At 38.0% G+C, this 14,430-nt stretch overlaps 1 protein-coding gene across 1 annotated transcript in view; it reads right to left on the reverse strand.

The window, feature by feature from the left end:
• Positions 1–9,631: 9,631 nt before the first annotated feature.
• Positions 9,632–14,430, reverse strand: part of CNTN5 (contactin 5) — a 780,450-nt gene continuing 775,651 nt past the window's right edge. Inside the window, exon 22 of the mRNA XM_077484405.1 lies at positions 9,632–10,383. Within this exon, the coding sequence (XP_077340531.1) occupies positions 10,286–10,383 (98 nt within the window). The 3' untranslated portion in view covers positions 9,632–10,285. The remainder of the gene's footprint in view (positions 10,384–14,430) is intronic.

A 14,430-nucleotide genomic window follows, 5' to 3' on the forward strand; every position in this document is an offset into this window, starting at 1 on the left:
GACCTAAAGTCTAAACCAAAGAACTAATGTTTCAGTTTTGGATGAACTCCATTGGCATTAATTACTCTCTGACTCCTTATATTTATCAGGGACTCCAGTAGTGATTTGTCCTCCAGTGTTGTACCCTTTAGGCAAACACGTCAAATGTCTCCCACATTTATTGTTATGCACGTTAAATGGACAGATAGATTGCCTTGTAATGGTCATGCTAAGGTGGTGGGCTAAAGAACCCAAATCAAAATGATCCTACTTGCTGGAGTTCCTCAAAAATATCAGAAAGAGGTAAATTCATAATTAAACTTTAATATCAGGTTATGGTAAACTGACCATCTATACCACACAAAAATATCTATGACTTCAGTACAAAAGGCAAACATAAAGCACTTATCTATTTTTAAAGGGATTTTCCAGTTTTTAGCAGAACTTTTCATTGCAGTTAAACCATAAGGAGAAAATGGAGCCATGCAGAGGCAATTCTCTTTGCATAAATGTACAGAACCTAGTTTAGGTATTTCACCCCCCTCCCCACCTTGTTACGTTATAATCTGGATTTAAATTGCATTTTATTGGGGTCTTGATCCTCATAAGCGAAAATCATGATCGTTTTTGCAAATATTTTACAAATACCGTAACAAAAATGAAATGTCTTGATTTTATAAGCATTTATTTCTTTTGAGGGAAAACCAATAACTTAAGTAGTTAAATGGAGTCCAATCACCTGTGCAGTTAAATAATATACGTAACTAATATAACTGCTATGAAAGGATCTTAGAGTTTCGCAACTAACAGCAAACTGCATCATGAAGACCAAAGATCTTTTGTAACAAATCTACGAAAAATGCTGGGAGCACCGACCAGGGTTTGGTATAATCCACAGTAATCCACAGATAATCCACAGTATATGCCATAAATTATCACATATTTAAATGCACCCTTAAGTGTATCTAAACTTAAAAACAAAAATGACAACTATTGCAGCTGATCAGTACTTGATGTGGCGCCTGCATCACATATCAGAATGACGGCATAAAAAAAGAACATTTTCAGCAAGTACAGAAATATCTGTTGCTGTTGCTAGAAATGTAGTGTCCAGCCATAGACACAGTGGATAAGTGAGCATAACCACCCAGGGACAGGATATTTTTTAATTGCATGATTACCATGTAAGTATAAATAAAAGAAAAGAAAAAATATGAAAAAGAAAACAAATCTAGTCACTACATCTATGGATTGGAAAGCTGCAATATATTACATTTTTGTTTTTGAGATTAGATACGCTTTAAATCCATTATTACGAAATTGAAAGAATGTGGCTCGGCCACTTTGTGACCTAAAGAAAGCTATCCGCCAAATTCAGTTTCAGGTAAGGAGGATGTTAGGCATGGATTCAACCAAGAAGCCAATTGTAACTCTGGAGGATCTGTAGAGATCCAAGATCAGGGATGGCAAAGGTGTCCATGGAGGAGCCATGAAAGAGTGCGGAAAAAAAGACATTGTTGAAAACATCTGAATCAAATTTTGTTTGGAGTTTGTCAAATGTGCCTGGAAGACACAGCTAATAAATGAGTCTCATGCGACCGAAATGTAATGTTAATGGCTCTTGGCAAACACAAAGTTGGTTCTACCAAGTACTGACTTGGGGTACAGCACAGTTGTCTTTTTCTTTATTTTACCTTTGCGTCACACTAAAAATAAAAAATAAAACATATAGCATCTATTTAATGTAAATGAAATTGAAGAAAACCGAATGAAATCCATTTTTATACTGGTTTGTAACACTACAGAATTTGGGGACGTGCAAGGTCATTGAATAATTATACAAAGTATGTGAGTGTTGCCATTTGGCAAATGGTAGGTCTGGAAAGAGCTGGAATATATATCCATTTAGTCAGAAAGCTATATCTGTACCTTGCTCTGTTGGAAAACAGGTAGCTACTTCACAATGAGAGCAATCATAGAAGGGAAAGAGATGGAACTCTAGATGTTGGAGGGCATTCCCAGAATTTAAGGGAGTTTCCACTTTATTTGTACAGGGGATTGTAGGATAGACAAGACAGAAAAAGTTTAGTAATTAAATTACTCAAAAGTGGACACTCATTTGGATTTTAACAGTCCATGGATGGAAGGAGGGGGGTTAGATTTAAATTTTAAAAATGTAAATGACTTCACTTGCCTTTAAAGCACACCTCTACTTTCAAAACAGAGGCCAAGTGCATCAAGAGTAAAATAACTCCCCAGTACTAATTGTTAGACCTACAAAGACATTTTTTGCTGAGCTGAGCAAACACAACCATGGGATACAGGTCCCCAAAAGCAACGACTAAAGGATCAGTTTCAGTAAGGTTCGTTTATGTATATGCTGCAGTCACATTCCTCTATGGCAGACAAACTAATATTCAAACTCCTGCATGTGTGCATTTTATTTTCAGACATAGGCATTTCATCCTAGGCTTTCATTACTTAAGTTGTCTTTATCCTACTACAATACTGGGGTTATGGGGCCCTTTAAATAGTTTTAATGTTGTTATGAAGATGGCTAAAATGCCCTGAATCTGGAACATTGAATGCTAAATAGCAGGGATGCTACATTATAATGCTTAATGAGAAGTAACATGCTAGAGAATTTAGCTCTAGCTGTAAAGGTTCTTAAGTATAACCATATTTGTCTCCTTGAAACAGAATCATCACCTTGCTCGTGCACTGTAGTACAAACATATTCATGCATGTCTCTGCATAGCCCATCTGATAATGCAGCAAATATGGGCTAGTATGGCACTTTGTAAAATCAAATAAATTTTGCTAAGTGCTGCACCCCCTGTGTGCCCTGCTTTCCATTCAGGTCAATAAAGGCATGTACTTCACAGCGCCGCATTGCCCAGGATGATGTACACACATCAAATACACCTGTGTGTAAGGGCCTATAGTTTATGTGATTGCTAATACAATGCATTAGTTAATTACATCTGCATCCTCAGTCAACTGACCTTACAGTCACCGTACAGTGTTTTCATATTTTGGTTGGTCATTTACCACAATCACAATTTTTGCAATGTTTAGTTACAAGCAGCATTATTATAGAAATACACGTTTAAAATTGAGCCCAAACTGTTTACTGTGCGATTCCACTTGTGGTTCAAGTACCAATCTGCTTAAGATGACAAGATAAGATTTTGTTATTTTGTTGGTTTCTAGCTTGTATTATGTCTCCTTTCCCATTGATCTTTTTAAGGGAGATTATCCTGTTGACATTCTGTTCATTAAATAAGTGCTCTGTGTACCAAGTTCTGTTTTATTTTTGCTGCACAATTTTTAAAAAGTCAATTAAAATGAATCACTTGATCAATTCAAATTGAGCACACAATGAGGAAAATGGTAAGCAAAGGTTATATGCACTGAAAACTGTAGATCAAACGGTAGATCCAAATATATCAGAAATTAAAATTAAATACAACGCTAGACTTTGTTTTTAGTGAGAGTATGGTCCCTTCCCCTCCTATTCTCCTATGAGTCTGAGAGGCCAACCATAACATTTAAAGAGACACTGCCATGTAGGGTTATTCGTCTTTTCAGTGTTCCCCCAGCACAACTGTTCCCTTTTCATGTAAGTTAAAGGATATAAAAGATTTCCTTCACCGAATTGGCTATGGTATAAGATGTGCAACGTGCAACACTTTTCACAACAGTTGGAATCACTCATGACCAGTCTTTTAGCCATACCCCTTATTCACCATCCATGATTTCCTTACTATCATTATAGTAAAACCACTGTCCAAAATGATCAGACTGGGAAATAATATTAAGGGGTAATTTAACACAGGGACTAATTTACTAGCCAGATTAGTAGACCTCAAATATCAAAAGTTTTAAACTTGAGGCAGGCAACTACCGGCAGCATATTTGGCTAACATTGACTTATGTCTGTATGCATCCATAGCAATGCCTCCAAAGAAACCAATGAAGACTGGCCTGGCATATAAATGTATTTATTTTTATTCTTCTCATTTCATTTTTTAAATGTTTAAGACTAAAATTTGGGGGAAATCAAAAGTTACTCTTTTGTTTAGGGTACCATTAAAAAGCAGTTTACTTACCTTATCCCTCACTCCTGCAGACTTCTTCCCCTCCATTTGACAGATCCCCTGAAACCACTTTTGGTGCTCTTTTGGTTGCAGGGTCACCCACAACCTGGAGCACCAGAAGAAAGAGGAGAAGGGGAGGATACTGTAAGTCATAGATGAGGTAAGTAAAACTGATGTTTTTTGGTATCCTGAACAAAAATGAGAATGCAAGTAGTGCCGTGTGCAAGCGTAACTTTGAAATTTTCCCTGGAGTTCAATTTTATTTACAGTTAAGAAGGGTATGCCTGACAGGACTGAAGAGTTTAGTATTAAACCTTACTGGAGACTAGAGGATAATACTCTATAGCAGTGATTCTCAACTAGGGTTCCTCCAGAGGTTGCTAGGGGTTCCTTCAGCATTGGGCCATTTCTGCCTCTCAAATAAGTTCCCACCAACACCATTGATCTTTTTAGCTATCTGTAAGGAGGTCATTCTTCCCAATGACCACAAGTGTAAGGACCATTCTTCCCACTGACCATTACACGAATGTATCATGAGTTGTAGATTTCTAATTTTTAGCAGGGGTTCCCCCGAGACTGGAGAACTATTTCAAGGGTTCCTCTGTGTTAAAAAGGTTGAGAAAGGCTGCTCTATAGGATAGCCTGATATACTCAAAAGATGCCAGAATGAAGTGCAAAGACGTCAGGCAGGTTAGCTATGTACTTGGTTTGTATTTCCATAACACCTCCTTTGGTGGAACTGAACTATAAAAAAATGAAGATTTGCTATATTTAGAGAACATCAAGAACTGGTCATTGTGTTAAGTGGTATCCCAAAAGATTTACTTACTGTGCTTAGGAGATCCTGTGCCTTAAACCACATAGCTGTATATCTGTGTGAAGATAATGAAAGGCATTGCTGCCTCTGACTGCTAATCTTATGAGGTTTGGTGGAGAGGAATTGGCACCTGAACATTTGCAGTACAAGGATCTCACTACACCTGCTTCATCCATTCTACGGGTCTGGGATTTCTCCACCTCTCATGCTGCTTCCTAAATATTCATCCATCACTTATAAGATTACCAACCTTACCCTTACCAATATGGCCACTACCACACAAGCACAATGCGGAGCCAGGCCTGGTAAGTCAATAATTAGGAAGCAATCATCTGCAGAGAGCCTACACGCAATACTGTTGCCTACCTTTTTGCTCTCTGTATGCACTTTTTGGCACAGCTTCCACAAGTCAGATCTTCTCGTAATGCTTTTTGGTTTTACTCCTTTTACATTATTGCCCTGTAGAATGTCAAGAACAGCATAACTGTCCTGGAAACCAGCAGCATTGTTTGGTATTATAGGGCTGTCTGTGGCCACGCCTATTCTTTAAAATAAATCACACCAATAATCATGTGCAGGAAGTTCTGTTTAAATTACTTATAATAAGTATAAATACAATATAACATAAATCAAAGTCAGTCTAAAGCCGAAACATTGTTTACTTTAATGCATGCCTTGCATTAAAGTGATTGTAAAGCTTTGTTTTTTTTTTAAATAACAAACATGTCATACTTACCTCCTCTGTGCAGTTAGTTTTACACAGAGTGGCCCCGATCACCCTCTTCTGGGGTCCCCCGGCGGTGCTACCAGCTCCTCCCCGCATCTTATAACCCCCTAGGAGAAATGCTCTCCCGGGGGGGGGGGGGGGGTTACCTCGCGGGCACGCTCCCGAGCCCAGCATTAGTGTCCATAGACGCAGAATGTATGACTTGGCCCCGCCCCCGTGTCATTCGATTTGATTGTCAGCAGCGGGAGCCAATGGCTGAGGGAACAAAGGGGGCCAGGTGAGTAAAATGGGGGGCTAGGGGGTCGGTCTGTCAGAAATGTTTTCACCTTAATGCATAGGGTTTGCGACCCTTTAAAGTGGTTCTAAAGGCAGAAGGTTGTTTAATGCATCCTATGCATTAAGATAAAACGTGCATCCTATGCATTGTGTTAAAACATGCATTCTATGCATTAAGATAAAAAAAACTTCTAGTAGCCCCCTTAATACATCCCTGAGCCCCATCCTGACCCAGCAATGTTGCACAAGAGCCTTAGCTTTCTGGGACTCTCCCTCCTCATTGGCTGTGACAGCAGTGCGCGCCATTGGCTCCCGCTGCTGTCAATCAAAGCCAGTGAGCCAATGAGGAGAGAGGTGGGGTTAGGCAGAGCCATAGTTCTGTGTCTGAATAGATACACAGTGCAGCAGCTCAGCTCAGGTGCCCCCATAGCAAGCTGCTTGCTGTGGGGACACTCAGCAGGAGTGATGGCTCAGAAATGCCAGCGAGGGAACGGAGAAGAGGAGCATCTGGGTTGCTTTGTACAAAACCACTGTAAAGAGCAGGTAAATATAACTTGTTTGTTATTTTTAAACAAAAAAAAGTTATCGTCTTTTTAACTTAAAAAATGTTTTAAAGTATTGCCCTCTCACCCCCCCCCCCCTTATACTTACCTGAGCCCTTACTCGATCCAGCACTGTGCCCGTCCGCAAAGGCTCTCACTCTTCTTCACACAGGCATTGCTGAGGTAGTGGGAGCCATTGGCTCCCTCTCATGTCAGTCAAATCTTGTGACAAGGGAGCAGGGGATCGGGTAGAGCCTAGCTGTCTGTGTTTATGGACCCAGGCAGCGTGGCTCGGGATCGAGCCCACAGGTGTGCCAGTACAGTGGCACATCAATATGAGGAGGAGCCTAGAGCACCAACGGGAAACCCCAAAAGAGGAGGTTTGGGCCACTCTGTGCGATAGCATTGCACAGAGCAGGTAACTATAATCCTGTTAAATAATTAAAAAAAATAAAATAACATTTTGAGTTTACAATCTCTATAACCCTAAGCAGAATTATTTAAGCAAATATTATACACCTTTTTGATCTTAAAATAAAAAAAATGCATTGATCATTTGACTAATAAGTTTTTAGAAGATACTAATTGGATTACTTTTCTTTTTAACCGAAGATCTAACTTATTATAAATGAATGTATTATTTGTATTATAACTAAGTAATCACACTAGGGACATAAACACGTGGTCATCTTCAAAAAGAAAGAAATCCAATTTAAAAAGATACCTGAATATTGTTTAATCAAAGCGCTATAAAAATCTTTAAATATAAACAAGAATGCTGTTCCATAATTAATACCCAAAAAACTATGCTTCCATAGTCTCTCAATTGCATTAGTACATCTCATGCTTGGGCAAAGCAAGGAAATCTCCAAGTTCATTGTTAGGATTTTTTTTTATCTTACTTGAAACATGCTCAGCCACAAGATTTAAAGGAGGGGTGACCACATAAAGGAACAAGAATTCAAATACGTGCACATGTACCTGACATGGGGACACCATAAAAGTATGCTTCCCATCAAAAAGCTTCTAGAATAGATGATTTAGATGTATAATGGGATTTTGTTATATGTTCATTTTCTTTAAAGTATAAATCCAGCCTATTAGTTTGGATAGATAAAGAGTGGATGGGAATTTTGGACTTCTCCTAGTGTACAAAAAAAAATGGTTCTAGTTCTTTCTTACTATATGGAAAACTAAAAATAAAGTTTGGGCTTAGCATACTATTAAGCTGGTATAATACACCTGCGATTCTCAATGGGCAGTACGTAAATCTCTAGGGGCACATCAAAGGGGAACAAGGAGTATTTAATATGTCTGTTTAGGGAATTGTTAACTGTTTTGTGAACTGATAAAAGGACTGTTTTGGTTCACAATTGTTGCCCCCAGTAATCTTGTTTCTACAGCCAAAAAGATAGACCTGTCCCTTCTGGTCCACAAGATTCCCTACCCATTTACTGGAGTAGAGTTTGTCTTAAATTATAAATAAATAAGGTATTTGTATGCATGTCTAGAATTTATAAATTATTTGTAATTAACATTTAGGGTTCTTATCATGTACAATGTAAAGTAAAGAAGTCCCTATATATATATATATATATATATATATATATATATATATACGTATATATATATATATATATATATATATATATATATATATATAGACACTGTATTGTCAAAATTATTAGTACGCCTGCCTTTACACACACATTAACTTTATTGGCATCCCAATCTTAGTCCGTAGGGTTCAATATTGAGTTGGCCCACCCTTTGCAGCTATAACAGCTTAAACTCTTCTAGGAAGGCTGTCCACAAGGTTTAGGAGTGTGTCTATGTGCGACCATTCTTCCAGAAGCACATTTATGAGGTTAGGCACTGATGTGCAGGAGAAGGCCTGGCTTGCAATCTCCTCTCTAATTCATCCCAAAGGTGTTCTACTGGGTTAAGGTCAAGGACCTTGCTTTGTGCACTGGTCTAAATACTTTGGTGGATGGGGGGATTATGGGGCGGGGTTGTTTTTCAGAGGTTGAGCTTGGCCCTTAGTTCCAGTGCAGGGAACTCTTAAGGTGTCAGCATACCAAAACATTTTAGACAGTTTTATGCTCCCAACTTTGTGGAAACAGTTTGGGGATGGCTCCGTCCTGTTCCAACATCACTGCGCACCAATGCACAAAGCAAGGTCCATAAAGACATGGATGCACGAACTTGGGTGAAGGAACTTGACTGGCCTGCACAGGTCCTGACCTCGATCCAATAGAACACCTTTGGATGAATTAGAGCGGAGACTGTGAAGCAGGCCTTCTCCTCCACATAGTTACATAGTTACATAATAGGTGAGGTTGAAAAAAGACACAAGTCCATCAAGTCCAACCTATGTGTGTGATTATATGTCTTCCATTGTATATCCCTGTATGTTGCGGTTGTTCAGGTGCTTACTTAATAGTTTTTTGAAACTATTGATGCTCCCCGTTGAGATCACCACCTGTGGACGGGAATTCCACATCCTTGCCGCTCTTACAGTAAAAAACCCTCTACGTAGTTTAAGGGTAAACCTCTTTTCCTCTAATGTTAATGAGTGGCCACGTGTCTTGTTAAACTCCCTTCCACAAAAAGTTTTATCCCTATTGTAGGGTCACCAGTATGGTATTTGTAAAAATTTGCCTGACCTCACAAATGCACTTCTGGAAGAATGGTCAAACATTCCTATAGACACACTCCTAAACCTTGTGGACAGCCTTCCCAGAAGAGTTGAAGCTGTTATCACTGCAAAGGGTGGGCCAACTCAACACTGAACCCTACAGACTAATACTGGGATGCCATTAAAGTTCATGTAAAGACAGGTATCCCAATACTTTTGACAATTTAGTGTATATACAACATAAGAGGACATGACTGCCACACAAGCCTTATATAAGAACACTGTATGTAGCACAAACAGTCACACTGGGAAAATATGTCTGTTTAGTCCCTGAGCAGACGCTCCTATCGTTGGTCTTACCTTACTAGAACAATAGTGATTGGTCAGGAAAAAAACATCCTCGGCAGCAGATTGCTTCCCTGTGCTTAGCTGGTTTGGTGTACCTGCAGGGGTTAATGGTGACCAATAGACAAAACTATATTTCCCCATACAATTACGATTGGCCGGATCAGACAATTATCATTGCATGACTATGCTCAATAACTGACGGTATTAAGGCTGATTCATTTTAGTCTTATTTACAAATCATGTTCTTCAAAAAAAACAAAATATCATTTATTTTGAAAACCAAACCTTCTAAGTGCTTTAATCAAGAGAACACGTCTCCTAAGTTACAGTGAAACTAGCTTCATGAATGCAGCTGATAATTAACATGTCATACATTATCTGTAATTTTTTTTGCCGTTTACATCTGTATTTTATCAGAACATAACAAGAGTGTACATAACACCAGATCTATACCTGTAAATCATATCATATCATTCAATTCCACATATGCATTTCACACCACTGCTTCAACAAGGTCAAGGTATTTGCTCCAGTAATTTGCTAAGAAATTATTTAAAAAAAAACAAAAAAAAAAACAAAAACAAAACCCAGAGCATTTACAGTTACTGTACCATTTTCTTTACAGAAGCTCATAAAGGCTATTTGCAAAGTCTATTTATACATATATATATATATCATTTTTTATAAAAAAAAAGAAACCAAAAATTTGCGATATATCTCCAGTTCTTTTTTTGTTGCTGTTTTTGTTTTTGATGTAGTCTTTGGGTGTTTCAGTTAGGTCCAGGCTTCCAATGTTTTCACAGAGCCAGTAACTATGATCATGTCATCAATACAAAACCAATAAAAAAGAATCCATCTTCACCATGATGTCGTTGGAACAACCAGTACCAACAGGAAAGTTAAAGAAGACGAAGAGGCTGAAATATTGTGTAGTGTAGACTGCGCATTTGTTATACCTAAAAAAATAAATAAAAAAAAAATATGTTACGTATAGTCAACGGATAAAAATAAAAATCTGAAAGAATTATGGAACAGAAAAGCTGGAGGTGAGGCAAAAGAAAATCACTATCTATAAAGCTGAATATTAGGCATATATAAACAAGACAGAAATAAATAAAGATAGACAAATAAATAATAAATGAAATGCTCCTTAACTTCAACCACCCAAATACTTATGTCAGGGGTGTCCAATCTTTTGACCTTCCTGGGCCACATTGGAAAGAAGGGGACATGTCTTGGGCCACATATAAAATAGACTAGGGCAACATAAAAGTAGTGAGATATTTGACACTGTTTTTAAGGCATCAGTATCTGGTTTGATGGGTTTAGTAGCAATTCGCAATGGATTTTCAAGATGCTTATCAGATATTTTGGTTCTAATCTTGCCCTTTAGCTGCTCACAAATATAGGTGCTGCCGAAAACTGATGACATGAATAAGGTGTGATTGTGACGAGTAGGATAGTTTTCTTTGGGAAGATAAAACTTATAAAAGTCCAGTAAAGAGACACTGTCAAATGCATTTTTAAGAAAAATTCCCCCCAAAAATTTTACATTTTTAAGTAAGTTTACAATTTTGTGTTGGGCCGCATTCCTATGGGCCACAGGTTGGACACCTCTGACTTATGTGAAAAAATATTCAGAAGCTAAAACAGCCCTGTATTCATTATTGCATCATTAAGTATATTTGTTTAAAAGCAAGCGATATAAAAACCTACATTTGCACATTCTCCGGTCACAGTCAGAGCCCTCTAGGGGTGACCGGAGACAGGTATATATTCAACTAGGCTTTCCCACAATAACCAATTCTCCTTTCCCTACCCTTTCCACTTCCTTTATCATTACTTTGGCTCCTATATCTCTTAATATGACATCTTTCTTGGACCGTATCGCATATATTCCCTATTTTCATTGTTTATTTTTCCCAACATTGAGGCATCAGTATTTTACTCGATGTTTATCTTGTTCAGATCCACTTCTGATAATTGTCATTATTCTGTTTTGGGAAATGTGACTTATGTTTGCACTGCCCTGTATTTTGTGAAAACTCAATAAAATATAAAAAAAAAAAAAAAAAAAAAAAAACCTACATTTTATATCTACAAAAGTGTAGTGCTATAATCAACATAAACTAGCCAAAAAAAAATATAAATTGTTCACAGCAATAAATTAAAAAATAAATATTTGAAACTCCCGTGTATACTCAACCACTCCTATAAAATATTATATATATATATATATATATATATATATATATATATATATATATATATATATATATATATATATATATGCTTTGTACAGCAAACATTCCGACCAAAATGTGCTTTTTCACACATACAGTAGCTATTTAAGTATTTTGAGCGGCACAGTGGTGTAATGGGTGGCACTCTCGCCTAGCAGTAAACAGGGTCGCTGGTTCTAATCCTCAACTAGGACACTACCTCCCTGGAGTTTGTATGTTCTCCCTGTGCCTGTGTGGGTTTCCTCCAGGTACTCAGGTTTCGTCCTTCACTCCAAAGACATGCTGGTAGGTTAATTGGTTTCTGTCCATAATTGGCCCTAATATATGAATGTGAGTTGGGGGACTTGGATTGTGGGTTCCTTAAGGGTAGGGGCCAATGTAAGTGTGCACTGTATGTGTGGAGCTCTGTGTAAATTGATGGTGCCATATGGGTACCTTAAATAAAATAATATATAATGGAGGAGCATCTTAATGAGACACAATGTACAGGGATGGGGACAATTGCAGACACCCACTTCAGGTTGAACTGGATGGACTGGTGTCTTTATCCAACCTTACTAACTATGTAACTTTGGTAGAGCGGAGAATATCTGTGGTTTTATTTTAGTGTGATTACCTATATTAGACTTGGTATCATCCTTTTGCATACTGGGAGAGAAAGAATCGGCACAATGAGCCAATTAGTTATGCTGCAATGCTCATGATCTAGCAAGGTCATATTGGCTTGAGAACAGAGAAACAAGCTCAGCAGTCTACAGTTTCCTTTCACTTTCCAGTGGGGAGATACAAGACCTGTAACAAGCTGTTAACAGCAGCAGAGAAAAATCAGGTCCCCTGCCCTGGGAAGCAGGACTGTGCTGTGTGCCAGAATTGTGAAGGCCTAGAGAGATGTATATAACCAAATATGGTGGAGTCTCTCCATGTTACAGGTGTGTGCATACTATATCTTGTCCCCCAGCAGGAGGGGCCTCCGGCCGTGATAAATCAGGGTTACCAACACATTTTTATTAAAATACAGGAATTCTTAGTACGTCTAAAATAGTGTTTCTCAACCTTTTTTCAGACAGGTCAGGGTTGTTTTGGTGGAAAAAAGGGGGACCTACTCAATATTAGATAAGTGGTCATGTTATGGTGTTTATGTATTTAAACAATTATTTGGAAGCTTTAAATGAGGGTCCAATAGTGAAAAAAGTACCAAAAGTAAAGGATCTATGGACCACGATGCACAGAGCTCTGGCCTGGGTATTGTGCTGTCAGGTGGATATTATTCTGATTCTGATCAGGGCTATTAAACAATATCTCAAAGGCTTCATTCATCAGCTGGACTAAATGATACAAGAAGCACAGACTCATTTACATGTGTAGAACAAAATGATCTATTAGAGCACTTTGCCATGTTTACTGGGAAATTTCCGATCAGACATAATGCAAATTCAAAGCCGACACCTCTCTACTCATTACAGAACATTCATGGCTCATTGTGTATTCATCACGCACTTTTACAGTGCTCTGGAATAGGCATGTAATAGGTAATGTCTCATTTGATACATCAAGTCACAATAATGGAGCAGCTTTGTAAATGGAATCCCGTGTAATGGGGCACGTTTAAAACCAGGTGAATGAACTTTATTTCATTTAGAGGTGTGCATCACTGTTTTTAGGTTCCATTTGGTCCCTGTGTTCAAATCATTCTAATATGCTAATATGTGTTGTGGCGTTGTCATAGTCAACAACTTATCAAAATGTATGTGTATAACAAAAAACACATACACTATATATATATATATATATATATATATATATATATATATATATATTGTATCTCACAAAAGTGAGTACACCCCTCAAATTTCTTTTTATATTCTATTTTATCTTTTCATGTGACAACACTGAAGAAATGACACTTTGCTACAATGTAAAGTAGTGAGTGTACAGCTTGTATAACATTGTAAATTTTATTTCCCCTCAAAATAATTTAACACACAGCCATTAATGTCTAAACCGCTGGCAACAAAAGTTAGTACACCCCTAAGTGAAAATATCCAAATTAGCCATTTTCTCCCCAGTATCATGTGACTTGTTAGTGTTACAAAGTCTCAGGTGTGAATGGAAAGCAGGAGTGTTAAATTTTATGTTATAGCTCTCACTCTCTCATACTGGTCACTGCAAGTTCAACATGGCAGCTCATGGCAAAGAACTCTCTGAGAATCTGAAAAAAAGAATTGTTGCTCTACATAAAGATGACCTAGGCTATAAGAATATTGCCAAGACCCTGAAAGTGAGCTGCAGCACGGTGGCCAAGACCATACAGCGGTTTAACAGGACAGGTTCCACTCAGAACAGGCCTCACCATGGTCGACCAAAGAAGTTGAGTGCACATGCTCAGCGTCATATCATATATTGTTTCTAGCACAAAAAATAAAAACCACAGAGGTGATCAAATACCACCAAAAGAAAGCTCTATTTGTGAGGGTGGAAAGGACATTTGGGTACAGAGTTGCACGACTGCGCAATTGTCAGTTAAAATAAGGCAGTGCAGTATCACAAAAAATGGCCAAGTCATTAAGGGGGTGAAACCTTCCTGTCCTTAAGTAGTTAAAAGCTGCATAAAACAAACTAAAATTGCCTTTATGTATAAGCTCTTAGTGTTACAGTACACAGGAATTTGCCTGACATTCCCATCCCGTACAGAAGAAATCTCTGGAGGAATCGGATTGTTTGGAAGCTCATGTTAAGTTTCAGTAAATAAGTACAAATCTA

This window comes from Lithobates pipiens, unplaced genomic scaffold, assembly GCF_037356315.1.
Source record: "Lithobates pipiens isolate NorthernLeopardFrog02 unplaced genomic scaffold, aLitPip1_a1.2 Scaffold_16, whole genome shotgun sequence".
NCBI lineage: Eukaryota > Metazoa > Chordata > Amphibia > Anura > Ranidae > Lithobates > Lithobates pipiens.